The sequence below is a fragment of the Polistes fuscatus genome, unplaced genomic scaffold, assembly GCF_010416935.1.
Source record: "Polistes fuscatus isolate 324 unplaced genomic scaffold, CU_Pfus_HIC Scaffold37, whole genome shotgun sequence".
Taxonomy (NCBI): domain Eukaryota; kingdom Metazoa; phylum Arthropoda; class Insecta; order Hymenoptera; family Vespidae; genus Polistes; species Polistes fuscatus.
Genome location: NW_025113115.1, coordinates 195,286 through 222,858, shown reverse-complemented (window position 1 = coordinate 222,858; position 27,573 = coordinate 195,286). Strand labels below are relative to the sequence as shown.

General features: G+C 35.5%; 2 protein-coding genes across 2 annotated transcripts; both read right to left on the bottom strand.

The window, feature by feature from the left end:
* Positions 1-848: 848 nt before the first annotated feature.
* On the bottom strand, positions 849-22,086 carry LOC122520481. Its single transcript, XM_043640541.1, has 2 exons — positions 21,679-22,086; positions 849-986 (listed from the first exon to the last, which is right to left on the bottom strand). Exons 1-2 carry the CDS (start codon positions 22,084-22,086, stop codon positions 849-851), a joined length of 546 nt encoding a protein of 181 aa, XP_043496476.1.
* Positions 22,087-24,576: 2,490 nt separating this feature from the next.
* Positions 24,577-26,718, bottom strand: LOC122520480. Its single transcript, XM_043640540.1, has one exon. It carries the CDS (start codon positions 26,716-26,718, stop codon positions 24,577-24,579), a length of 2,142 nt encoding a protein of 713 aa, XP_043496475.1.
* Between the last annotated feature and the right edge of the window lie 855 nt (positions 26,719-27,573).

Below are 27,573 nucleotides of genomic sequence, written 5' to 3'. Positions count from 1 at the left end.
AAAATAATTTTGGTGCAGTATGCAGCGTTTGCGATCGTCTATGGCACGAAAATATTATGAAAAGACTATCTCTACGTGCAAAAGAACTTTTCTCAGCTGAATTTCCAGATGTCAATTTTGAAACTGCTTCCGTCTGCGCAACGTGTCATTTAGCACTCATTTTTAGTAAAAATAATATTCCGACATTATCAAAGTTTAATGGCTTTAAATATACATCGAAGCCACACACACACCTCACTTGCCTGAACTTGACTTAATTTCGGAGCGTCTCATCTCGCAACGATTGCCATTTATGACCATCAGGAGACTTCGACACGGAAATGGTCAGTATGGAATTCTGGGCAGGTAATCAACGTACCAGTATCCGTAGAAAATATGATCAAAACTCTTCCACGTGATCTTGACGATGACTATGCAATCAATTCCCATTCCGCGTAAAAAAATACACAAATCCAGTTATCTAATGGGTAAGTCAAAAAACGCATTTTAAAAATTTGGCTCGAATATTTAATTATTTAAGACCTTTAAAAATTTTATGAAATCACAGTCGTTGAGTCGTTGCTTAATGCTGAATATCCCCCTATAGATCAGATAGATCGTGATGAATTCAGTGAAGTAATTGAAATTGCAGAAAGCTTAACAGCACAACAGCAAACTTTACTTTGGAATGAAAATAAATATCTCTGCCTTGCTCCTGGTGAGAATACCTTACCTAAGTGTATTTTATTTGATGAAAATTGTGAATAGCTTTCATTTCCATTGATCTACCTTGGACAATTCAGAACCTTTAAGGAAGAGATAAGAGTTACCCCATTTATTATGGCGACGAGTGAATTACGGCAGGTCGATCAGCGAGGAGTTACTTCCACGCATTTACTGTTTATGGCCATGAAAATTCTGCGAATACGTACACGTGATACCTTGCAAGTAGCTTTCAAATTCATCGGCAAAGATACAGCACAAACAAGAGCGCAAGTAGAGTCTACCTATATAAATAATTGTATTAAAAACAATTTGGCGTTTTTATCTCATATTCCAAATTCAGCATATTATTGGGCAGCGCGTAAAAAAAATCTGTTTTGCAATGATAAAACAGGTTGGAAAACTAACATTTTTTTTATTAAAGAGTGAAAACGAGAATGGTTGGTCAAACTTAATGAAATTACTTTACAAGCTGAATAATGACGGTGTTAAGATCAACGATGATACCTTGGCCACTCTTCACTACAATTCAAAAGCTACGCTTATAAATGAAGATCCCGTCACATATGCGATTCATTTCAATAAACTCGTAGACAACAAAATTATTGCAATTTTACAATAAAAACGACAAACTACGTTTGAGCGTCATTAGGTAAAAGCATAACCGTTCGGATTTACCAAAACCGATGGATACTGTAATGGATATATCACATGCGCCACATGTGAAGCAGGCAAAGCAGCTGTTGCAATTAATGGTCTGACTATTTACACTACATTGAAAATTTTCATTGGCAAAAATTTACCGCTGTAATAAGGTTGTCCAACAATTTCGAACGTCGCTCAAGTACGTACGTTGCATTATTATCGATGAAATTAGCATGATGGCAGCAGAACTTTTACATCAATCGTTGCCAGATTGAAGCAGACAACGGAAGAGATTACGATCGAGCCTTCGGTGGAAAAGACATATTTTTAGTTGGAGATTTGCGACAGTTGCTGCCAATCCGTGCGACTTCGATATTTAAACAAATTAAATTGTCTCTAGCTATTTCAATGCTTTGGCAAGGCCATAAATTTTATCAATTGACTCAAGTCTCGAGGCAATCGAGTGCAATTTTCTCTCGTATACTCACTAAAATTGGCCACGGTGAGAAATTGGAAGCCGACGCGCAGAGATTAATTGAGTCAAGATTTGTCACGAAAGAACAGGCAGATAATCTTTTCCGTATGGTGTGAGACTCTTTCGGAGGAATCACACAGTGAATAATATAATTTGAGTATACTCAACAGGGCAGAAGATAGATTAGTCTCCATTGCGAATGACACATTCGTCGGATGCTACAGCGCAGAAAAATTAGGGTTTGTTCGGCAGAAACTTTATAAAATGTTGATACTCTATACATGTGGTTTGTCATACGAACTGACTCTAGTGGTTGATATGCCATACATCATTACAAAGAACGTAGATGTAGTCGATGGATAATCTAATGGAACTTACGGTTGTTTAAAACTTATTGAAAAATACGAAGCTGTCCCTCCAGAGGAAAATGCAAACATTGGAAATGTTAAACGACTTTTGTTAAAATTCGCTGGCAGCTCTAGAATTGGTCAAAAGAAGAGATAACTGGCCGCAAAATATATGCATGACAGAAACATATCCAAAAACTTGGTCACTATTGGTCGACGCAATGCCTCTATTCATCTCAACAATAATCGAACTGTCACTTCAAATAGAAATTACTTTCAACTGACGCCTACTTGTACCATGACTATCCACAAATCTCAGGGTGGAGCATTCGATCAGACTGTTTATATTTTTATGAAAAATCTCATCAACAACAACTTGCCTACGTCGCATTATCGCGAGTTACAAGCCTCGAAAGCCTTTTTATAGTATCACCTACTCAAGACAATACATTTTACCATGGGCTAAAAAATTCTGCTGCTACTGCGCCACTGCGAGCTGAACTCGAGCGCTTGATTCTAAATCCACTTCGCACATACCAGCAAGTCTTATTAGACTTCAACCAGTGAAAAGTTTCTAAGTTTAATTATCGTGTTGAAAAAAAGACAAAAAGAAACATGAATTATATGATCCACTTTTTTCATATGTAGAAACTTCAATATTCCCTAAATAAAAGTCCGCAATAGATTAATGGAGATATGAAAATGTAACATTTTTTTAATGATTTATTGCATAAGAAATCAGACAAACTATTTAAAATTAGAGAATTTGATATTATTTATAATAAAAATTCCAAAGTGTATATACCGAAAGCGAAATATCACCCGGATGAAGGCATAATTCCTTGGCAAGAAAGATTATCTTTCACGCATATAATCCTGAAAAGTTAGTGAAATATAGAATCCGGATGCTGTGCGATGAAATGTCAGGAATATATTTGTAATTTTAGATCCTAATCTTATGTAGAATTCCATCATTATATTTACATAGACTTATTACAATAACGTACACACAGCTGAATTCTTTATACAGAAAAGATAAGAGTTTACGAAGAAATACGATCAAATAGCGGTTTCCTCAAAATTTAAAAACATTACATTAAAAGAAATAAAACCAATTTTCGAGAAATGCGAAAAGTTCTTTCACAAGTGTGGCAAGCAAAGAAAAGCGAACAGTAAGAGCAATGTCTCCCATTCATTCGGCATAAATGCTAAACATTTCACATTAGTCAGATGAAAGAACAGAACCTAAATCTGTTGTGGAATACAACAAATATATGAAAGGAGTTGATCGTGCAGATTGTTGGGAAAATAATATAATACCCTGAGCTATCGCCATGTATGTACGGTCCTGGGCCAGCTGGGGCTTGGAACGTATTTTATTTTTAGTGGCGTTCAGCGCGTTTGTTAGTATGTATGTAAGAAATGTAAGAGATTGTAGTTACACCTGGTAACTTTTATATTATAATTTTGGAATTAAATGTGTGATATTGCTATTTGTGAAAATGAAATGTTCTATCACAATCACTAAAACTCCAAAACAGATCAATTTATGTCTTATTACAATATTTTCGAAAAATCACGAATGGACAAAAAAAAGCAATGCCCTATTTTTATAATGCTGCTCTTTTTAATTTATTTTTAGTTAAAGAAAAAAATAAAATAATAATGACATAGAAAGTATTTTTACTGAAAGTACAATAGCATTGATAGAAAAACACGAAATTCTAATTTTAGACACCGAAAGGCATAATATTCGAACGCGAATGGAAGAACAAAACGAGCACTGAAATATGACCCAACGACTAGACTATCCCAACATTTTAAAAAACAATAATTATTAAAATTTTTATGGTGGAAATAATTATACTCTAACCGACGAAGTAGAATTACAATGCTAACAACAATATTGGATATACACGGTATGTATGCAACTATTGTAATGTGCCATTGTATAAATTGGCATGCTTTGAACGGAATCGCACTGTAAAAAATATTAAATGCGTTATTAATTTTTATTTTATGTTTGGAACGTGGTATTTATCTTTAGTCATCTTTGATTATCTTAATTTTCAAACTAGAAAATTATACTTTTTAAACGACCTACAGAATAATTGTTACATATATTTCAATTTCATGTTTTGTATAAACAATATGTAAAATAGTTATTCAAAATTGTTACCGTAAAATATAATTAAACACTTCTTGTTAAATATTTTTCAGACTTCGTTTATTTCAAATAATGTATACCAGTCCGCGTTACTTACGAAAAATGCGCGGCGGTGGACAGCGTAGTTTAGCTTGCCCAGGCACGGTGAAAGCAATACAGTTCGTTATGGTTCGCGCGGTCGGCTAAGTGTTAAAAAGGGAAAAAAACGGAAAGTGGCCTAATGTCACAACATGTGGATTAAGAAAAATTTTTGGATTACTAATAATTATAGAGTTAGTTAGGAGGGTAAGAATTAACCAGTATTAGTAAGCTAACCCCATCATTGAAACACCAATTTTTTCGTAAACCATGAGCCGCAATTGTATATAGGTTTCGAGAATCTATATAATATTTACATTTTCTAATAACAAAAATAGTTTTTCAAATGCTGACACGTTGTACTAAGTGCAACATCCCATCGATTACTTTCCCCAAAAATTGAAGGGAACTTTTCTTCCAGGGCAGAATATATCCATTAATGGAGGTAGGATACCGTGTCGCGGACGACTCAATTTCAAAGTTTATAATCCAAGTAAAGAACCAAATACGGTTTAATAGGCAGAATAGCATGCGATTCTATTACTGATTATGTATTAAGATTATATTATGTTGTGGTACGGAACAGAAAGTAGAGAAAACTGAATGGACTTGTTAAAAATTATTCAACCAATTCGAGACCGATTTCATACTGTGTGTGCAATTTCTTTCTTAGCGAAAAAGACGGATTGCAATCCAGGTGTGCAATAGTAGTAATGAGCTATTATATAATCAGTTATACTGAGTAAAGTAGACGTCAAGGTAAAACTGCTTTTAAATTAATAGTATCTGTAGAATACAGAAAAACAAAATTTTGCATTGGTTTCGTTTACCTGTCGGCAATCCTGGATAATGTTTGAGAAATCGTCTCAAGCGGTATCATCAACTAACTAATGTATAGCTTCTTTACGATCGGAATATTATTTCCTAAACATGTATTTACAAATTAAATTTGTTGAGAATGTTAAATTTATTGAAGTTATAATTCTTTTGGCGCCTTTGGGAAAATGTGATGAATGATATTTCTCCGAGCGTCAATAAAAACGACACCACGAAGTTTGTCGGTATTTACGATGCGCGGCAAAGCGATTTCAAATTTACGGCATGAATTCGTCTTTGTCTTCTTCTTCCTCTTTTTTTTCTCAAGCGGGTCACTAATTCAAATACTAATCGTACTCACAAGGGGACCTTACACTGGGACCCCCACAGATCTTAACGAGCTTTGGTATATTAGTAGTATACTTTTAGGGTTTTATCGTGGTAAAGGGTTTTTTCAAAATGCCTAGCAATTTTTGAGAAAAAAGGTTTTAAAGTTTTGATTTTTTTTTTATATATGTTTATATTATCTTAATTTCGACCGTCTTTCAAGTAGCGCGCTAGCGTATCTAGTAGCGTTCTCGCTTTTCGTGGCGGTAGTTAGTGTTCGATCCTTTATAGAGGAAGTTTTTTTAAATAATTTTTTTCTGTCTGTTTTCAAATTATTTTTTCATATTTTTTAATTTTTAAAAATATACAGGAAAGAAAAAATTATTTATTATAAAAAAATTATAAATAATAAATTTTTCACATCTTTCACAAATAATAAAGAAAAATTGATTACTTGAATTACAGTTAACATTTTATTTTTTAACAGGTATAAAAATAGATAAATCCTTAATATACTAACAAATAACATTCGATATATTTTAATCATTAACAATTTCATGTAGATAAATATTAAGTTCATGCCTTATTAAAACCAAATGAAAGAGAATATTTTTAAACGTTCATCAGGTTTGTTTTCCAATAGATCTTTTAAAAAATCGTTGTTTATGTAACAAGTCATCTTTCATTAATTGCGCGAGATGTGTGAAAAAATTTATGTTTTGAATGCTTTTACAATAACTATCACTCTGGAACCTACGTCTATTAAATAATAATAGATGTAAAATAAATGTTTAAAACTCATACATATAAAAAATTATACATGAAATTGTTAATGATTAGAATATACGAATGTTATTTGTTAGTATATTGAAGAGATCTATTTTTATATACCTGTTAAAAAATAAAATGTTAACTGTAATTCAAGTAATCAATTTTCCTTTATTATTTGCGCAAGATGTTAAAAAATTTATTATTTCTAATTTTTTGTAATAAATAATTTTCTCTTTCCTGTATATATTTAAAAATTAAGAAATATGAAAAAAAAAATTTAAAAACAGATAGAAAAAATTATTAAAAATCTTCCTCCACGAAGAATCGAACACTGACTAACGGAGCGAGAAGCGAGAACGATACTAATGACGCTATCACGCCAATTAATACACGGTCGAAATTAAGATAATATAAACATATATAAAACAAAAATCAAGACTTTAAAACCTTTTTTCTCAAAAATGGCTAGGCATTTTGAAAAACCCTATACCACGATAACACCCTAAAAGTATACTACTAATATACCAAAGCTCGTTAAGATCTGTGGGGGTCCCAGTGTAAGATCCCCTTGTCAGCGCTGCTTGACTTAAATTATCGAACGGGAAGTAGTTCTATCACCGCGCCATGGCCGTTGACGCATAAAATAATTCGATATATCTCCCTTATATTTAGTGAGGACTGATATCCATATTTTGATATTTATTTATTCTTTCTTATATATATATATATATATACACATGTATAAATAAATATGTTTCCTTTCTTTTTTTTGTTAAATAAATAAATAATAATAATTAGTTGCTTATCTTCCCATACTTCCAATACGCCCCTTTTTTACCTTTTCACGCTATATATATATATATACATTTATAAAATTAAAAAAATAAATAAATTAATACAATATATAATAAAAAAGAAAAATAATAAGCTTCCATTAGCGGATATTATCGGTCATCAAGCAAGGAAGGGAAACAGGTTTCTTTATCAACTATATTCTATGTAAAAGAAAATTAATAACAATAATAATAATTGTTTGGGAATAAGCATTCCAATCGAACGGCGCCACGCGACAGTAGTCGCGCGATGAAGACACGCCTCTTTTCCCAGCAAATATTGAAGACTCATCGTAACGCCGGCTTTTCCGGCAGCGAGTACAGCTGAAATTCTCAAACGGTTACGACGTGCTCACCAGAAAGTCATCTCAGTTTGCTCATTGTCGAGCTTGTTCCGTTTCTCTGACCACTCAAATGATAAATATAATCAGTTAAAGCCAACTCAATGATTAATATAATCAGTTAAAGCAATCTCAGGGATTAATATAATCAAAAACCGTTCTTTAAATAGCCTCACGTACGAAAACACTTAACGACCACCTATTTGTAACGGAATTATTTAAAATTCAAATCTGCAAATGTAAAGTTCTAGGCGTTCATCTCATTTTTTATTTTATTTCCGCAATAATAATAATATATAATAATAACATTAATAAAAATAAATAAGAAAAATAAAAAATTACAATGAAAATCAATAATGATAATATTATAATAATAAAATATTAAAAATAATTTTTTTTTTTAAAGTTATTTTTTTTGAAGTTATTCTTGAGGTTATTGAGGTTATACTGGCTTTGGTATGCCAAAGAAGTATAACTTCTTACGTGCGTACACAAGTACACACACAAGTTTTTTTTATTATAATATGTATAAGAAAATAGAAAGTAGAAACTAAATATAACCCTTTGTTGCGTAAGAGTGTGCTATGTTGTAAAATGGTGGCGATTGAAATTTTCACCTGATATGTTGTCGTATCGGATCCTCTCGAATATTCGCGAACCGAAACCGATGATGAAAAAAAAAAGATAATAGAGAGGATATATGTTATATATAGGCAACAAAGGAACAGATAGAAAGCAAGGTTTTAAGATAAGAAGCAAGATTTAAAGTATAAGGCGAGATTTAAAGTAAAACGTAAGGTTTAAAATGAAATAGTAAGATTTAAAGTAATGTGTATGGTGATTATATTAAAATATTATAAATATCCTGTTTTTCTTTACAAAATTTTCATTTTCATTACTGAGTTACACTACTTTATTACCTTTAGATATCTTTCAAAAAATTATTTTCGTTATATTATCGTTTATATTCGTTTATATTTGAAATCGTGTATTTATAACAAAACTAGGTAGTAAGTCGCGACTCCCTCTACCTCGCTAGCGATAAAAAATTCTCCGAATGACCAAGCTCGTTTACGCTATCACTTTTTCGTTGGTAACCCCCTCCGTGGTTACATTTTGTTTTGGGTATCAGAAGAAGCACGATGTTCGAAAGTCTCTACGTTTGGATTTTGTCTTTTTAACACCCTGGTTCTAGTAATACTTTTAGGTGGCGACGAGAACATAGTTGATTTAATTTATTTTAAATAATATAATGAAATAAATAATATAATTTTAAACTTAGTTTTAACTCAGCCTTAATTTAATTCAACGTTAAATTTCAAATGTACCTTGCCAAGGTCTTTAATAGTTATATTGACAAAGTTTTTTAAATACCCTATAAATTTTAAACAGAGTAATTACGCCGTTGGTTGTTGGTTAAGGTTAATAACAAGTTCAATAATAGTTTCTTCTTACAATATTGCGAAATATTATCTCCTCTAAATGTGAAGTCAGTTTTTCTGTTTCCTTATTTAGCTTAATCCGGTTTAAACGAGATTAGTTAGTATTATTCTAACTTTTTTTCGTTTGTCCTCGGCGTTTTTGCCTATTTACCAAAACAAGGAGATAGTTTATAAGCTAAATTTTTTCTTCTTCAAATGGAATATTCGTTAGCGAAAACAGAAGCGTAATACTTCTCTAGATTTCGTCAGCTTACTTTTTTTTTCTTTAGTTCATTGCCAACTGCTGTTTAATTTGCTTTGTTCGTTTACAAGTAACGCGTAGCAAAAGCACAGTACCAGGAAATACGGAAAAGTTTTTGTTCACTCTCCTTGACTGCTTAAAGTAAATATACAACGAACTATTTCTTATAAATGAATTTCAAATTGACGAAATGTTCAACGTATTTCGTGGAATGCCAAAGAGAAAAAAAAACTCTTCTGGCCTAAATTTCTCGTAATAAATTTTACCTTTCGGCTCTCGATAAATAAGACTTTTTTGTTAAAAAATTAATACTTGTCGGCCCTCAATAAATGAGTTTTTTTATCAATTAATTTTATTTTGTCTAAGCCTTGTTTACGACTTTTCGGTTCTCAATAAATGAGATTTTCCGGTTTTGAAAAATAATTAAGTTTCTAATTGTCGAGACATTGATTATGACTTTTCGGTTCCCAAGAGGTGAGATTTTCCAATACCGACAATTATTTAAATTCAAATTATCATTCGGATCCCAATATATGAGATTTTTTAGTTAAAACTTACTTTACTGTTATTATTTTTTCTTCATATTGTTTTTTTCATTATTTAATTAATTTTTTTGACTTTCTATCATTTCTTAAGAACTTTCTGTGTATTATATTCTGTTCTTTATTACTGAAAGCGAAATAACTATTTAATATTATCTAACTACTTTTAAAATAAGTCTTTTTCAAATCATAATGTATTTTTATTCTAACATACATTGCAATTGGTGTTTAATCTGCTCTTTGCAATAAATATATTCTGAGAAGCGAGAGGAGCACCCACTGTGTGCTATCACCTTATTTATGAGAATTCACTTATAAATTGGGTGATATCCATAATAAACAAGTTTTTTTATTAAAAATGAACAATATTAAAGACATAAGCAACAACAAGAAGTTTCCTTCTCGGGACCGTGTTCGAAAAAAATCGCCGTCTTGAATGGGTTAAGTTAATTAGCCGTCAGATTCTAGGTTTTTAGTAAAAGTTCTATACAGTTATAAATTATATATTATATATCTATATTTAATATTTATATAAATAATGTATAATTGTAAAAATAGGTCTCTTAGGAAATTTGGACGGGTTAGAAGTTCTTTTTGAACATTATTTTATTATATATTTTTTTGGAACGATATTAAAATAACGTTCAAAAAGAATTTCTAACCAGTCCAAATTTTCTAAGATACTTATTTATAATTTTTTTTCTGCGCAAGATAAAAACCAATTAAATTAATATATATTATTAAACAAACTTCCTATTTATTAATTAGGATAATGAACTAAATAAAAAAATTTTAATAAATTTAAATTATATAAAATAAAACATAAAATTAAGTTTTTCTACCTAGTATGACTCATATATTTATCTTGTCTTTCGATTTGAAAAAATACAAAAAAAAGAACGTTTTCGAGTTATTTTAAATATAGAGAAACGGATAATCACATTGCAGTTGTATTATTATATTAAATACAGGACTTCTATTAATTAATTGTTTAAATGTAATACACATTTTTCATGTTTTCTTCATTTGAACAAAAAATATTAAAGGAAAACGAAAAAAAGAACAAAAAAATAAAGGCGTTTCCGAAAACAGAGCGGCACATACGCGATCTATTGTCTTCTACGATTAAGCGGAGTAGGGATTTCAAAGAAAGACAAAGTTAAGGAAAAAAAAGCTGAAAAGAAATAAAAATGCTTAAATTGATATGCAAAAATTCATAGACAATAGACGATAGAGGAGGTAAGAAGGTAGTTAAAGTTGGAAATGGGTTAGAACTCTATCACAATGTTAACATATCGCGTATATCTCTTTAAGGTTTCTTAGACTCAAACGATGATTTAGGGAAATAAAAATAAATTTTTTAGTAACTTTATCAAAGTAACGAAGTCTCGTATATTCTCCTAACAAATTAGCGAAGAAAAAATTAATGTCGATATTCCCAGAGCGTATAAATCAGTTATGATAGCCATTAAATGGGTAGCTCTGTATTGTTACTTATAAAGCTGTACAGCATTTTGTTATTTCAAAAATCGTGTTTCAATTTGTAAGGAAAATAGTTTTTTAAGAATACATTATTTTCAGTTTTTTTTAATGATAATTTAAAATAAGATTTATTAATGTATGAATTATCACCAAAATCTAAAATAATAGCAAAATGACGAGCATAGAATTAAAGAAAATGAAAGTCAAAGTTGACTGTTATTTGATAATAGACGAAAATGAGATTCTAGGTTTTTAGTAAAATTCTATCACGTTATAAAATTATATAATTATTATTATTATATATTTTTATTTTATAAATATATGTCTAATTGTAAAAATAGGTCTCTTAGGAAATTTGGACGGGTTAGAAGTTCTTTTGAACATTATTTTATTTATATATATTTTTTTGGAACGATATTAAATAACGTTCAAAAGAATTTCTCCCGTCCAAATTTCTCTAAGATACTATTTTAATAATTTTATTTTCTGCGCAAGATAAAAACCAATTAAATTAATATATATATTAAACAAACTTCCTATTTATTAATTAGGATAATGAACTAAATAAAAAAAATTTTAATAAATTTAAATTATATAAATAAAACATAAAATTAAGTTTTTACCTAGTATGACTCATATATTTATCTTGTCTTTCGATTTGAAAAAATACAAAAAAAGAACGTTTTCGAGTTATTTTAAATATAGAGAAACGGATAATCACATTGCAGTTGTATTATTATATTAAATACAGGACTTCTATTAATTAATTGTTTAAATGTAATACACATTTTTCATGTTTTCTTCATTTGAACAAAAAATATTAAAGGAAAACGAAAAAAGAACACAAAAAATAAAGGCGTTTCCGAAAACAGAGCGGCACATACGCGATCTATTGTCTTCTACGATTAAGCGGAGTAGGGATTTCAAAGAAAGACAAAGTTAAGGAAAAAAAAGCTGAAAAGAAATAAAAATGCTTAAATTGATATGCAAAAATTCATAGACAATAGACGATAGAGGAGGTAAGAAGGTAGTTAAAGTTGGAAATGGGTTAGAACTCTATCACAATGTTAACATATCGCGTATATCTCGTTTTTGGTTTCTTAGACTCAAACGATGATTTAGGAAATAAAAATAAATTTTTTAGTAACTTTATCAAAGTAACGAAGTCTCGTATATTCTCCTAACAAATTAGCGAAGAAAAAATTAATGTCGATATTCCCAGAGCGTATAAATCAGTTATGATAGCCATTAAATGGGTAGCTCTGTATTGTTACTTATAAAGCTGTACAGCATTTTGTTATTTCAAAAATCGTGTTTCAATTTGTAAGGAAAATAGTTTTTTAAGAATACATTATATTTTCAGTTTTTTTAATGATAATTTAAAATAAGATTTATTAATGTATGAATTATCACCAAAATCTAAAATAATAGCAAAATGACGAGCATAGAATTAAAGAAAATGAAAGTCAAAGTTGACTGTTATTTGATAATAGACGAAAATGAACTTATTGTTAGTGATAATTGCATCATTTTTTAATTGAGTGATGTTATTATACACAAAATAGCATCTAAAAATATGCGGGTCCTGAAAGAACTGAGCGCCGTACGTAACATATTAAGAATTAAAGTAAGATTCTTACCATTTTGTGTAGTAGCTCCTGGAATTTGGCTCTTTAACACACTTTCTATCAATAAGAATAATATGAATCTAGTAGCGGAAAAAAAAAACTAATTTTACTAAAATTTATTCTCCTTAATTCGATTATCTTGAAATTTATTCTTTTACGTTAAATCAATCTTAAGAAAAATACACTGACTTAACCTAAAGCAGATACAGACTTATTAAGGAAAAACATAAACGTAAGATTCAATAGTACAAACGAAAATGACTCGCTTCGCTTCGTGATCCTCTTTATAAACCTATTTAGCCCCCACTTCCTTGACCAGTTATTTCCCTTCCACAACGAATCAGTTTTCAGGATTTGTGAACTTTGTTCCTCATTGGATAGTGATACTGACGCCCACAAGACTCTTTGGCTTAGGAAACTAACAAAGAGCTAACAATTGCCATCGACGACGGAACTTTCGATCGTAGCAGATAAAAATAGAAAACGATCTATAACACTACTAAAGATATAATTTTTCGAGTAAAAAAAAATTCGTGAATAAAAAGAGCTGCGTAAATGTAAGAATAGACGTATAGTACTTGAAATACTTAAATCCTACAACTCGCTACTATGATACAAGAAAGCAGCTTCAATGCTAGTAAGTTTAGACTCTAAAGTCGAGTATCTTTTGAAATGTATATGTTTCTACTAAAGTGCAAAAATCAGTTATTTTGCAGATTACTTAGGTATGTGCAGATTAACAAGAGTGATCGATCCGTTAGAATATTGAAAATTATTTAATTTCACAAATTATCTAGGTAATCTGCTAATTATTTAGATAGTCTGTACAGTATCTACTAGGTAATGATAGTTTACCTACTATGTTAAAGCGATAATAAGACGTCTTTTGGAACAACAGCAATGTTTGTGTACTCTTAAATTAACATAATATTATTTATTTATTTTTCGACATCTAAACAATCAAATCAACACAATCATAGAATTAACAAATTACTTGATAGAATTAATCATCAATCAATTAAAAAACTATAATAGAAAGAATCAAACAGTATAAAATATTATTAAAATTAACCAAATTAATTTTTAAAACATATGATAAATTTGTATAAATATTGAATTTATTTTGTCAAATGAAAGAATGAATAGTGTTTATATGTGTAAGAAAATATAGCTATAATAAGAAACTAAATATGACTCTTTTGTTGCGTACGAAAGTGTTTTGTTTGTCATGCGACATCGCTTCATGTGTGGTCCTATAAAAACCTCCCGAATATTCTCGATCCGGAAGTATGGAAGATTCTCGAATTTTTATGGTCGGGAATGATCAAGAAACTTCGATTAAGAATGTAAAGAAATAAGAAAATGTAATAGGAGAGAAAATGAGTATATATAAGCGACGAAAATTTTATATTGTTTCTATGATGAGTTTGTGTGTGTTTTTTATTTATATGAAGAAATAAATATAATCGTATCTTCATTAACATTTACAAAAATTATGCTTACTTACTAGTTTAATCGAAAAATTGTTCTTTTTTTTTAAGTACATAGCACTTTGTTTTTTACGATGAGCACACATACTTTAATGGGTACATTAAGTAGGTAAATAATGAAAAAGTCTTCATTCCGCAAGTTAACGTAGCCAATCAATAATTCTGTAGATTAATTAGATAATGTGTACATTAACAGCTTTCGAGCTTAAGCGGTAACATCTGTATTGTTGAAAGAGATTCAGTCTGAACGGGTTGAATTTCTTAATATTCTGTTTAAACGCTTCTAAAAGAATAATTTTAAAGTGAAAGACAAAGAACGTCTCAGATAGATAAAAAAATTAAAAAATTTAAAATTGCAAAATTTACTCAATGAAAATTCACTTCAAGCGATTTCAGAGTTTTTTAAAGCGTTAAGTGGCACTTTAATGACTGCTTTAAAACGCTTGCATGTAATGAAAAAAATTCATAACGAAGAAAAATGGTAATCACACCTACAACGCAAGAACTAAATTTACCACATATATTGGAAAAAAAATTAAAAATAAAATATAAATTAATGTTTATTTACATATTTTTTAACTTTTATTTAATTTCAAGTTAAAAATATTGTTATAAAAATGCATAATTAATATTAAAAATATGTATACTGTAAAAAAAATTAATAATAGCGACTCGCTTCATTTAAACTAATATTTTTGACTAGTATATAAATTTATTAAAATTAAAATAAATAATAATAAATACAAACTTTTTAATATTTTTTTAGGTATCTATTCAATGTCCATTCAGGCTTAACAAAATGTTGCTAAAAATATACCAACAATTAAACATATTTATATTACAAAAATATACAAATAATAGAAACTAGCTTTACTTGAACCAATAAATTCGACTAACTTAGTTCGTATAGTTGTAGTGTTAATGCTGTAAGCACAATCTCAAAAATTTTAAGTAGTAAACTGCTAACTGTTATTGTGCGAACTTAATATACTACTCGCAATTTGGTGTACATATCTTACTAGGGGATGATCAGGTAGGCCCCCTCCGATTTTCACAATTTTTGAACCTTTATAGTACTCTATGAGAATATTCATTTGCCATATACTTGACGTATTTATTCAGCTGTTTGCTAAAAAACGCAAATTGAATTTTCACATAGATACCTATTCTTTTAGTTGTGTAGTGTAGTAGTCTACAATAGTGACGCTGTGTGCGTGTCACTGAGGTCGCCGATATCTATATCTTATTTCGACAGTAAAAATTAGCCTTTTCTTTTTTTTCCAATTTCTATTATGCATTATTGTGAACAAAGCTTAACAAGATGACTGTCGTCGCTTTTCTCATGATTTGTCTGCCACGCCTACATTTATTTATATATTATGGAATGCGTATTTTGTTAAAATTCTATTTACAACTGATAAACAGTAATTTGTAATGTTGTTTTATCTATTATTTAAAGTAAGGTCACCGGTAACCGTCGAGGCGCTGTAGACCATTTTAGGATTATTTGCTCCTTCTAAATACGGAAAAGATTGCGGAATTTATAGTAACGAATAATTTTTGACCGAGACGATTGATTTTATTTGCAGAAGACCTATACACAGACCAAAGAGACCGAATTCCACGAAAAAATATATTATACTTATTCGATTTATAAGAGTCACAAACTGCTTCGAAGCAGCACCTCCAATGGATTTTTTGGTATTTTCTTAAGATTTTTCTATTTTTTATTTTCTTCGAAATTTCATGTTTGTTTGCAAGAATCTGAAAATGTATAATTTTCAACAAGTATTTGTGTTGTAAATTCAATTATGTTATAGAAAGAAGTAACTCCTCTAACTAATTTTTTGTTTATAAAAAAAAACTAGTAAGTGTACTTATCTACGCACGTAAGAAGTTATACTTCTTTTTCGTAACAAAAAACTTTTTTTTACAACATACACGCCTTACAACGTTCCGTGTTTGTTTGTGATAGATATTTTCTTTTAGATAAATTTTTATAACTACAGTAGTAGGCATTACATTACTCTGCATTGGTTTCAGAAATCTCCAAAACTGAAGCAGAAATTTAAATGTATACTAATACTGGACAAAAAACTGCAAGAGATTATAGTTTAATAAGAACTATTGTAAAAAATAATTTATAAATAACAAAAAAGCATTCATTTTTTAATTCTTTTGATAAAATAATAATGCATATTATTTTTTTCAAGTGTAAATAAAAAAAGACGATGTCTTCCAAAATCTTTCATGATTTCAGTATCGTCGGCTTCTTCTTATCATTGTTGAAAATAATGCGCTCTCTCTTCCAGTAAAATGATTGATCATCTATGCAGAAAGAATAAGTTTTCTTATCATTTAAATAAACATTTTTTAAAAGAATTACAATAATCGATTCTTTTTTACATAAGGTTATTATTTTTACCATCTAATAGGTTCTGGTCTTGATTATTCCTCGTAACTGCAGCTGCAATCTATTCGCATAATAATTTAAATGGATTCTCTTTAAAGAAGACATTAGTTAATACAAGTTTACATTATTTTCTTGTAAGTGAATAAACAATAATGTCTTTCCATACCTGCTTCGACGCTCGAAGATACAATTTGCGTTAATAAAAAATTTTCTAGTACAATGTATTTCCAATTTGCTATTTAAATAAGCAATTACTTGGATGCACTTCTTCTTCAATTCTTTTATTGGAATACTACTGCATAAGGATTTTCCCAGTGTAAGTAAAATAAGGGCACTGTCTTCCAAAATCTTTAATGTTGGTGGAATTGTCAGAAACTTCTTATCGTTGTAGAAAGTAGTGCGCTTTCTCTTCCAGTAAAATGATTGAACACCTATGTAGAAAGAATAAGTTTATTAATTCTGTGAATATATATTTTTCAAGAGTAATATAATTTTTTTGTTCTACAAGTACAAGAATATTAGTTTTACTTTTCAACATATTCTAATCTTGATTATAGCTTGTTAATGTAAGTATATTAGTTTTGCGCTAGCATTTCATTTTTATTCTGTACAAAGGAGAAATTAGTAATTAAAAATCTGTAATTTTTTTCTTTCAATCAATGAACAGTAAAGTCTTTCATTACCTGAAACGAAGCTATGCCATATATTTTGTAAAAGAAAGGAATTTTTGTCATAGAATTTAATTCCTATCTGATTTTAAAATTTCTAATTATTAGATTGCATTTTTTCATTGAATTTTTTGATAGGATATTTACGTTTGTGTTTCCTTCCGAGTGTAAATAAGCATTAAGACGGTCTTGCAAAATCTCTCATAATGATAATATTGTCGGACCATTCTTAGCGTTGTTAAAATAAATGTGTTCTCTTTCCTGTTAAATAATTTTATACTTTTACTGAAAGAATCACAATTAATATATTAATGCTTAGAATAAATATTTTTTAAAAGAATTATATTATTCGTTTCTGCTTTATACAAGGTTATTATTTTTACTATCTAACAGATTCTGGTCTTAATTATTCCTCGTAACTGCAACTGCATTCTATTTGCATAATAATTTAAATAGATTCTCTTTAAAGAAGACATTAGTTGATACTAGAGTCTACAATATTTTCTTGTGAGTTCAATCTATAGGGAAAGATAATGACTATGTTCATGAGATTATTTATAACATATTTTTACTTCTTTATAAGAAAAATCAAATATATTGTAAAGTTTAGGAAAAAATTGGGCTGCTTAACATACTAGACCACGATTCGAACCATGGATATTTCGTTTTTCGGGCTACTGCTCTATCCATAAATTAATCCAGGCAATACGGAACAACCCTCTTACGAATACGTTTTTATGTATTTGGCATGGTGGTGCGCTTGATATCATAACATTTAATATTTCATATACATTATATTTTTTTTTTCGTTTTGTAAAAAGAATTTTGCAAGAAAAGAATTTTCAAAATATTGCTATAAGGGATTTATTTAGGCATAATCTTTCCTGTTCAATCAATGGATTCCCCCCTCGTAGTAAAAAACAAAAAATAAAAATAAATATGACATAAATTATAAATTATAAACAAAAAAATATATTAAACACAAATTTTTTTTAATTTAATTATTTAAGTAGAGGCAAAAAAAAAGAGTATGTATAACATAAAATGGCAAATGAATGGCGAAAACTACCCAAAACTTGGGTAAGCTCTCGAATAGTGTTAGTACAACGGTTTATTCTTAAGAAATATAAATAATTCGTCAATAGTGTATAAAATAATTTAACGATCATAAAATCAAGTAACATAAAGAATTTGAAAAATAAAAAAGGATTGATCGGTATTATATTTACATAGTAAAAAGTAATATTCTATAACGATAATCTATTTCTGAAGGATCTCTCCCTCTATTGAAAAAACTAAACAATTCAAAAGTGCTCTACAAATAAAAAAATATATTTCCGTTTTTTAAGATCTATCGAAAAGGCAAATGAGCTTTAGCGATAATAGCACTGATACGTATTTATATTTATCGAGAAATTTTGTAACATTCGCTATCGTTTGGTGACCCAAAATATTGCGAAATTTCAATAGAAAAGAACGTAACAGACTAATGGATAAAACTTACGTGACTGGTGTAGAAAACACTGATCACTAATTTTACAATTAACACTTTTTATATTACAAAATGAAATACACTCATACTCTCTGTTGAGCTCACAGTAAGTCAAAGGTAGTTCGAGAGTAAATAATGTAAGAGAAATAATAATATAAAATAATATAAAAATAATAAATTAAAAATGATAAAATGTGATAAAAGATAAAAAAATGATAAATTAAATTACATTTAATTATTAATAATAATAAGAAGAAGAATAAACGCAAATAAAGCTATACAATAAAATATAATACAAAAGAAAAGACAAGAGGTCAAATAAAGAATATTATAACCAAATCAAATATATAAAGTAGACTGCTAGAGAATCTAATAACAAAAACACTGACGATATCGCTTCTTACCATTAAAGAAATGTACAAGTTAACAGTTGAAATAAGTTCGTATAGAGTTTCAACTAAACCGAGCTATCAGACGGCTGGCGGAAGAGTGTCAATCTTTTCCTTCCTAACAAAGAGTTTTCCATCTTTGGCAAGAATGTTCGACGTTGCCACCGCAATTCTTTCCAAATTTACGAATCGCTTGCTCTCATTTTCTAGTTTCGACTTCGTTAGCCTCTCCTAGTCGTCGGTTGTCGAATTCGTCGTTATCTAGGGGATACGAACAAGCACTACCTATGACAATGCAGATACATAGTTAGTACTCTACCAGTTATATTTCATAATATCGAGCCGTGTGACATCAAGGTGCGTCTTTTTACGGATTTTCCTGTCACAAAGTTCAATAAATAATCTGAACAAAGATAAAATTTTTTAGGACATATTTTTTGAAAGAAAATGAATTCATTTCTGTGTGTTTTTTTTTATCGTAACATAGATATGTATATTTATGCATATATCTTATATCTCCATTTGTATAGATTTTTATTGCTTTTTTAAGACTCGTCATTCTATTCCTGATATCTGTAAAAATGACCGAAATTCATTGTCCCACAGTAATTTGTAAAAATCTTCTAAAATTAAAATAATCTAATGTACCAATGTTTGATTCTTATTTATCCTTACAATGCGTATTTTTTGACATTTTACAGGAACTTTTCTTTCCTCATACTTCCTCTCTTTCTCCTTTTTTTATTAGGACTTCGTCCTGTTATAACAGCTGTTCTGTTGCTATTTTTTGGAGCGATTTATTGTTCTTACCGCAGGTACGTTGCTAGTGTCACCTTTCTTTATACTCATTCTCAGAATTCTAATCTTTTTCCTTTATTATTCTTTTCTTCTTTCCATGATTATTCTTACCAGGTTCACGCATATTTCAATAACATTCAATGTGTAGCTATATATTTGATAAACTTGCAGGAGGAAAGAAAACTATATTAAACCGTTTACTTGTTCGATACCTATTAATAAATATATCTATATGGATAAATCATTTATATACTTTGAATAAAATCTAACAATTCAATAAGATTAGTGATATAAAAAAATATTCACGTACAACATACACACGTGGACGATCGGACAAGCAAAACAAGTATAAAGCAAGGCAATATAGATATTCGATATATTATAGATATGAGCACACATATGTACATCGCTTAGTAGAAAAGAGTAGGAAGGTTACAAAACACCGCACAAAACAAGGACCGCGATAACAGGAAACACAGTAAACTGTATTCTATCTCATTCTCTCGCAGGCTTAATTCTATAGAAGTATATGTTTGGTTCTTTTCAATATTGGTACGTCATTTTCGTTTCAACACTTGCTTTTTATCGACTGCGCGTTTCATCGATTTCAAATCACAACGATCTTTAAGAAGTTTTCATTTCAAAAACATTAGTTTCACTTCAGCTGCGTGTGGATTCAACGCGCATAATCTGTGCCCCTCCATACCATTTTCTATCTTCCCCTTGCAGTAGATTCTCCTACAAAACCCATGACAACCTGCAAGGTTGCAAAACCCCCTGCAGGGTTGCAACCCTGACGCAACCCTGACGCAACCCTGACGCAACCCTGACGCAACCCTGACGCAACCCTTTTTTTTTTTTTTTTTTTTTTTTTTTCGTCAGGGGGAAAACCTTCATAGGCCCCTTGAGTCCGGTACTCAAGGGAGTGTCGGATTCTTACCGACTAAAAACCCACCTGGTGCAGAGTCTCCCGCGAGGAGAAGAGGCAGGCGCAACGCACAGTATGTACAATTCAAATTACCTATGTGCCTCTCCCCTAGTAAGCCCGGTCGGAAATTTTTTCCGCGCTTTCTCCCGCAACACACACATACACACTCCTACATCCAGCGCACTCAACAGTAGAGTTTCCTCCCCGGAGGCGCAATCTCTCATACTTAGGCGCACTCAACAGTTACAACTGGAGACGCAGATTACACACTCACTCCTGGCCTGACCTTACAATAAAACAATATTTCGGTCAGGCCCACACCACTCTCACACCGTATTAACACACAGTTCTCGCACTCCAGTACAATCTACAAGTAACTCCATTCGATGAGGGGGAATCGACGCACAGCCGTTAGCCATTCGTCGCCCCAGGCACGCGAAGTCTCGCCCGGGGGGGCCGCCTAGGAGCAAGTCTCCTCTGCGGCGCCGCACGCAACCCCCGTTCTCTCTCTCTCTCAGCATTCTCTTTCGCTCTCATCACACGTCCCGCGAAAGACCGGAATGCATCCCACCCCCCCGGCACATCCAGGGATGCCCTGAGTATGCCAGAGAGGGAGAAATGCACCCCCCCCAATTCCCCAGCAAGATCATCCCGCTCACTCACCCACGCAGGGCAGTCGACCAGGGTGTGGTCAGCGTCATCTTCATTTGCTCCGCAGTGAAAGCACTGCGGAGATATCGCCTTCCCTATTCTATAAAGGAATGCAGGGAAGCAACCATGTCCGGTCATCAGCTGAGTGGTGTGAAAGGTCGTACCTATGGAGTGCGGCCTTTCAACCCACTCATCCAACCTATCAGCAATGGCTGCCCTAACCCGCGCTCCTGTTTCTCCCGTTACTCCTGTTAAGTTTATCTCCTCTTCCTTCCATGCAGCGACCGCCATCCTCCTGGCTTCAGCGCCCAGCGCCGCCTTAATGGCCGGAGAAACAGGTTCCTCCGCACCACTAAGGGTCACATACACCTCCGCCAGCCGGGGCGCAAGATGGTCGAGAGGAATGATCCCCGCAACCATCATCGCCGCATGGAACGACACCGTTCTGTATGCACAGCACACCCTGATCGCCACCCTCCTCTGGAACGATCGAATGGCCCGCTTGACACGCATGTCCTCTACAGCAGTGCGCCACCACACCGGCGCCCCATAAATGAGCACCGACTGGACCACACTACTGTAGAGGCGTCTCTTCTTCTCCCCCGGTCCATGAAGGTTCGGAAGGAGCCTTCCAAGGGACCGAAGGATCCCCTCCGCCTTCGGAATCAAGGCCGCGAAGTGGGGCCTGAATGTAAGGTTGGAGTCTAACACCACGCCCAGGTACTTGACCCTGGGACCTATAACAACCCTAGACCCCCTAACCCTAATGGCGGGGGCCGGTGCACTCCTGCGTCTGCGGAGGGCAGAGGCAGGGAAGGCCATTGCCTCCGTCTTGTGTGGCGCCACTTCGAGGCCAAGCTCCTCAATCGCACTCACCAGCACATCCAGGTCGCGTTCCGCATTCGCAATCGCCTCCGACAGGTCCCGCCCCGATGACAGAAGGGCCGTGTCGTCCGCATAACAGACGACCCGGGAACCCCCCGGCATCGGAACCCGGAGGACACTGTCATAGGCTATGTTCCACAGGGTTGGTCCCAGCACCGAACCCTGCGGAACCCCGCACGAGACCTGTCTTTCCTTTAATTGTCCACTCTTCCCGACAAACAATAATGTTCGGTTGGACAAGTAACTCCTTATAATGTTAACTATGTATGTGGGAAGGCCCATCCCATCCAGCGCCCTGAAGATGGTCTCCCACGGCAGCGAGTTGAAAGCGTTCCTAATATCCAGCGAAGTTAGGATCCCGACGCACTCACTGTCCACACACTCCCGCACTACGTTTTTCACCACCATTATGGCACCGACCGTCGAGCGTCTGACGCGAAAGCCATGCTGCGCCTGCGACAACAGACCCCCGCCTCCAGGCATCTGTTCATCCTTGCCACGATTACCCGCTCAAACAGTTTCGCGGTCTCATCCAGTAGGCAGATCGGTCTGTAGGAGCCAGGCAGATCCGGTTGGGCGTCTAGTTTCTTCTTTATCAGGACCAGTCTTGCCCTCTTCCAGGCTGTTGGAAAGTTACTGGTCCTGAGACACTCCGTGAACAGTTCAGCCAGGCCGACCCCGCAGTGGACCGCTGCTGCCTTTATCACTATGCCCGGGACCCCGTCCGGTCCCGGAGCCTTTCCACCGGCGATCTTCCTTGCCGCAGCCAGCACCTCCTCCAGCGTTACCGCCGCACCATCCACTTGAACACCGCGGAGGCCCCCGCTGCTGTCCCGCTCCACTTGGGGAAACAGGCCCCCCAGCACCCGGTCCATCACCTCTGACTCGAGTACCTCCGTCAAGGGTGCTGAGTATGGCCTCAGCTTCCCCATGACCAGGCGATATGGTCTGCCCCACGGATCCGCCTCAAGCGTCCCCACGAAGTCCCTCCAGGCAGCGGCCTTGGCCCTCCTAATGGCCCTCTTCAGCTGTCTTTTAGACTCCCTGCGGGCCTCCAGGCACAGTTCCACTCTTCTTTGGTCCCCACTGCGCCTGGCCCTCAGAAAGCGTCTCCTGGCCGCAGTCGCCTCTGCCCTGATAGCAGACAGTTCCTGCGACCACCAGCATGCCTTCCTCCTCCTGTTCCTCGTGTTCCCCGCTCTCGGCAGTGCCATGTCACATGCACGCGCCAACATTCCGCGTAGCCACTTGACGAAATCTCGCGCACTACACTCACCACTGGGACGAGTCCAGTCGCCCGATATAAGGGCAGCGTCAAGCATGTCCTTGTCCGCAGCCCTCGCATTCCACCGAGGGAAAGTCCTGCCTGGCCGGCTCAAGCTTCGGACCCCTGCAGTCTCATGGCAGTACTTGAAAATTACATATGCATGGTCCGAAAGGGACTCAGCTTGATCTACCCTCCACTCCGATAAGCGGATACTAGCAGCTGACGAGCCCCACGTGAGATCAATGACGCTCGACCCTTGCGGCCGAACGCACGTGGGGGAGCCAGCTCGGTTGAAGAGGTGCAAGTTCAACCGATTGGCCCAGGTAGAGAGCAGCCCACCCCTTAGGTTACTCCTACCCTCCGGATCCCATCTGTGGGCCCGGGCATTAAAGTCGCCAGCCACCAGCACTGGAGAGGTAGGAAATCTTCCTAAGAGCTCTTCGAGCTCGTCTAGGAGTCTACAATATTTACTAATTACCTCGCTGGGGGGAAAGTAAACAGAAATCACCAGCGAGTCCCCCCACTTAACAGCTACGAAGAAGCTACCCCTTTGCACCAGACTGCAGGGTCTTCCACTTTCACCCACCAATACCGCAGATAGCGGAGCCCCGCCCAGGGATGAGAACCATTTCTCATCGCCGGGCGGAACCCACCACGGTTCTGCGATGATCGCGATCCCCGCCCCACACTCGCGCATACGCTGGATCAACAGATCCTGCGCACCCCGCGCATGGTTCAGGTTCACCTGCACGCAACATTCACTGGGGGCAAGGGACATTGTTGGTGTTTACACCACTGACCCCCGCCACTTCTGCAGGCCCCGCACACCTGTTTCTATCGCAGCCCTTGCCCTGCGCAGCTTTATCGTTCATTGTTCCTGTGAGGGTGGATAGGTCCGCGTCCACCTCCATACCCTCTTCCCCCGTCGAAACACTAGGCACCCGAGCCTCACTACCCGCGGACGCGCACGCTTCGTTGTTCGCCCTTCGCGGAGGGACCACCGGGCACTCCCAGCTCCCCGCGCGATGGCTCCTGTTCCTGTGCCCAGCGTCCCTACATACCGGACACTCTATTTTGTTCCTACAATCCTTTGCATTGTGGCCCGGTTGGCCACACTGATGGCAAAGGTTCGCCCTGGAGGTTGAACTAGGGCAACTCATGGCGACATGCCCCCTGGCCAGACAGCGGTGGCAACGCAGTGGCCTTTGCCGAAGCTCGACCACCTTTGCCCGGTATAGACCGAAGTCTACCCCTCCCCTGTTGATGACAGCCTGGGCCATTTCTACCGGGGCAGAGACAACCGTCTCCCAGAGACGTCCCCTGCCCGCCCTGATCTCGCCAACCCAAATTTTATTTGGGTCAATGTTCCCCTTTATAGCGAGGAGGGCATTCCTAATCACGGTCATATTCAGGCTTGGGTCAATACCCACCAGCCTAAAGGACCGCGTTCTATGCGGCCGAGCGATCTTGGCCTCCGGCACCGTCCTTTTCAAGGCATCGGCTACCCGGTCTGCCTTAATAGCAGCCTCCTTCCCCCTGATGCTGAAGATGAAGGCCCCCGTTAGACCCCTCCTCATCGTCACCTTTTCTACCCCAAACTCTTTGAGGCTAATGCTCTCTCTGGCCTTGGCGAGAGCATCCCGGTACGACAATGTCTCATTGCACGCCAGTGAGACCGCAGCTGTCTCCCTGGTCCCACCGTTGCGATTCTTCTTCTTCTTCTTTTTCTTTTTCTTCTTGGTGCCACTTCCTGTGGCACCTCGATCCCCCGATGTGGTGGTCTTCTCCTGTCCGACAGTTGGCTTTGTCTGCTGGCGTCGCTTCTTCCTTCCGACTACCTCGACAAACCCATCCTGTGAGGGGGGAACAGCCTTATTAACGGCAGGAACCCTTTGGGCAGGAGCCCTCGAGGTTCCCGGGGCGGGAGCACTTCCCTTCCCCCCTACCGCAGTCCCCCCTGTTTCCCGCTGGGGTGGCTTGTTGGTTTCCCTGAACACCTTCCACATTTCGAGCTGTGTCTTCTGCAGGGCCTCAATGCTCTTGCTGAAGTCCCTCAGAACCGCCATCACACAGCTCATATCGTCCCCAATCCTGGCATCCTCCAATCTCTTCTCCAAAGATGGGGTTACCTTGTTTAATGTGGACGCCTGCCTTCCTTGATTCGGGGTAGCAACCGCCTTCACTCCATGGCATTGTCTTTCTGCCTCTCGCTTTTTAAGCTCCCTTTGGAGCCTAGCGATTTCTCCTTCCATTTGACGAATCTGCTCGTCTCTGATCTTTGCTTCCGTCCTCAGCTGGTATACTGCCTCAGCCCTTGAGAACCGGGAGCCGGATTGTTTCTCCATCCTCTCCTCCATTTCGTCGGCAATGATGAGCGACTCTTTAACAAGTCGCTTTATTCTTCCCGACACTTCTCCTTTTATATTAGAGCATCTCGCTCTCTCCTTTTCTATTCCTCTTAGGTATGCCCTGAGCTTCTCTGGCAGCCTTCCCGCCTCCAGTGTCAGCGGCGTCTGGTTTCTTCCCGGCGCGTCCTCTTCCACGATGAGGCAGTCGTCCTCATCCGACGACGTGATAATGCTCCTCAATCTTTTGTTGCTCCTGGTCTTTATCGGTGACTCCGGGTCCGTCAACCGCAACTGTTCCATGGCTCTGGCCTCCTTCTGCCATTCCTCCATTGGTACCTCCTTTCCTGATGCCTTGGTCAATTCGCAGGCCAGGTCACCTACCTGCGAACAACTTCCCGAGGCATTAACCAGAGTCTGGGCCGGGTTGCCTACCGCAGACTCATGACAGTCGTAGGATGACGACGGTGGGTGGCCTGTCCTACCACCACCAAACACCGCCGTTGTGTGGGTATCCCTCCCACACGGGTTAATCTCTGAACTTGTACTCTCCATATTAATTTATAATTCAGGTAGGCACAAGCCCAGAGGAAAGGAGAGGAAATGAAGGAAGTAAGAGACGAAGAAAAGAATAGAAAAAAGGGGGGATAGAAAGAATTAAAGATAGAAATAGCCATACAAAGAACATACACACACCATTCATACCCTCCCTTTTAGTCGCCTCTTACGACAAGCAGGGAATACTGTGGGAGTATTCTACTACCCCCTACCCACGGGGGGGACCCTGACGCAACCCTGACGCAACCCTGACGCAACCCTGACGAAACCCTGACGCAACCCTGACGCAACCCTGACGCAACCCTGACGCAACCCTGACGCAACCCTGACGCAACCCTGACAAAACCCATAGTAATTTGTCGATTTTTCGTTTTATTGAAACTACCAAATTTTCCCTCTTCAAACTCATTTCTGCATTCTAATTAATATTTTAGTATTATTACACACTGCCAGTAATTACCAAATTTTATTTAATTATTTTCTGGTATTAAAATCAATTGATTACTTAGTAAAGAAAGATTAACACATAGTACACATTTACTTAAAAATTACATTATTCATTAATATACTTGAAATATTAAATAATTTTGATCTAATATTTTATTAGATGAAAATATTCAACTGAAACTCATCATCGGACAGGAGCGTTAAAACAAATGTATTTTAAAAGAAACAATTCAAAATATTAGTAAAGTACATTAAAATATGTGATATACTTTAAATGATTGATAATTCTCGAGGGAATTGCATATTGTAGTCTAAAAACAAGGAATATAACTTCGACGTACATCTGTCCTCTTCGAAATCAACAGGAGACTAATTTTTTCATCCTTAGAGTAGATCAAATATCTC

Excerpts from the sequence above, each read along its gene's own strand:
- LOC122520481 (XM_043640541.1), bottom strand. The coding sequence starts at position 22,086 with ATGGTTGCGGGGATCATTCCTCTCGACCATCTTGCGCCCCGGCTGGCG. Across the intron at positions 987-21,678 it reads TGGTCGACTGCCCTGCGTGG|GTAGACTCTACTTGCGCTCT; the intron begins GTGAGTGAGCGG and ends TTATTTATATAG.
- LOC122520480 (XM_043640540.1), bottom strand. The coding sequence starts at position 26,718 with ATGGAGAGTACAAGTTCAGAGATTAACCCGTGTGGGAGGGATACCCAC.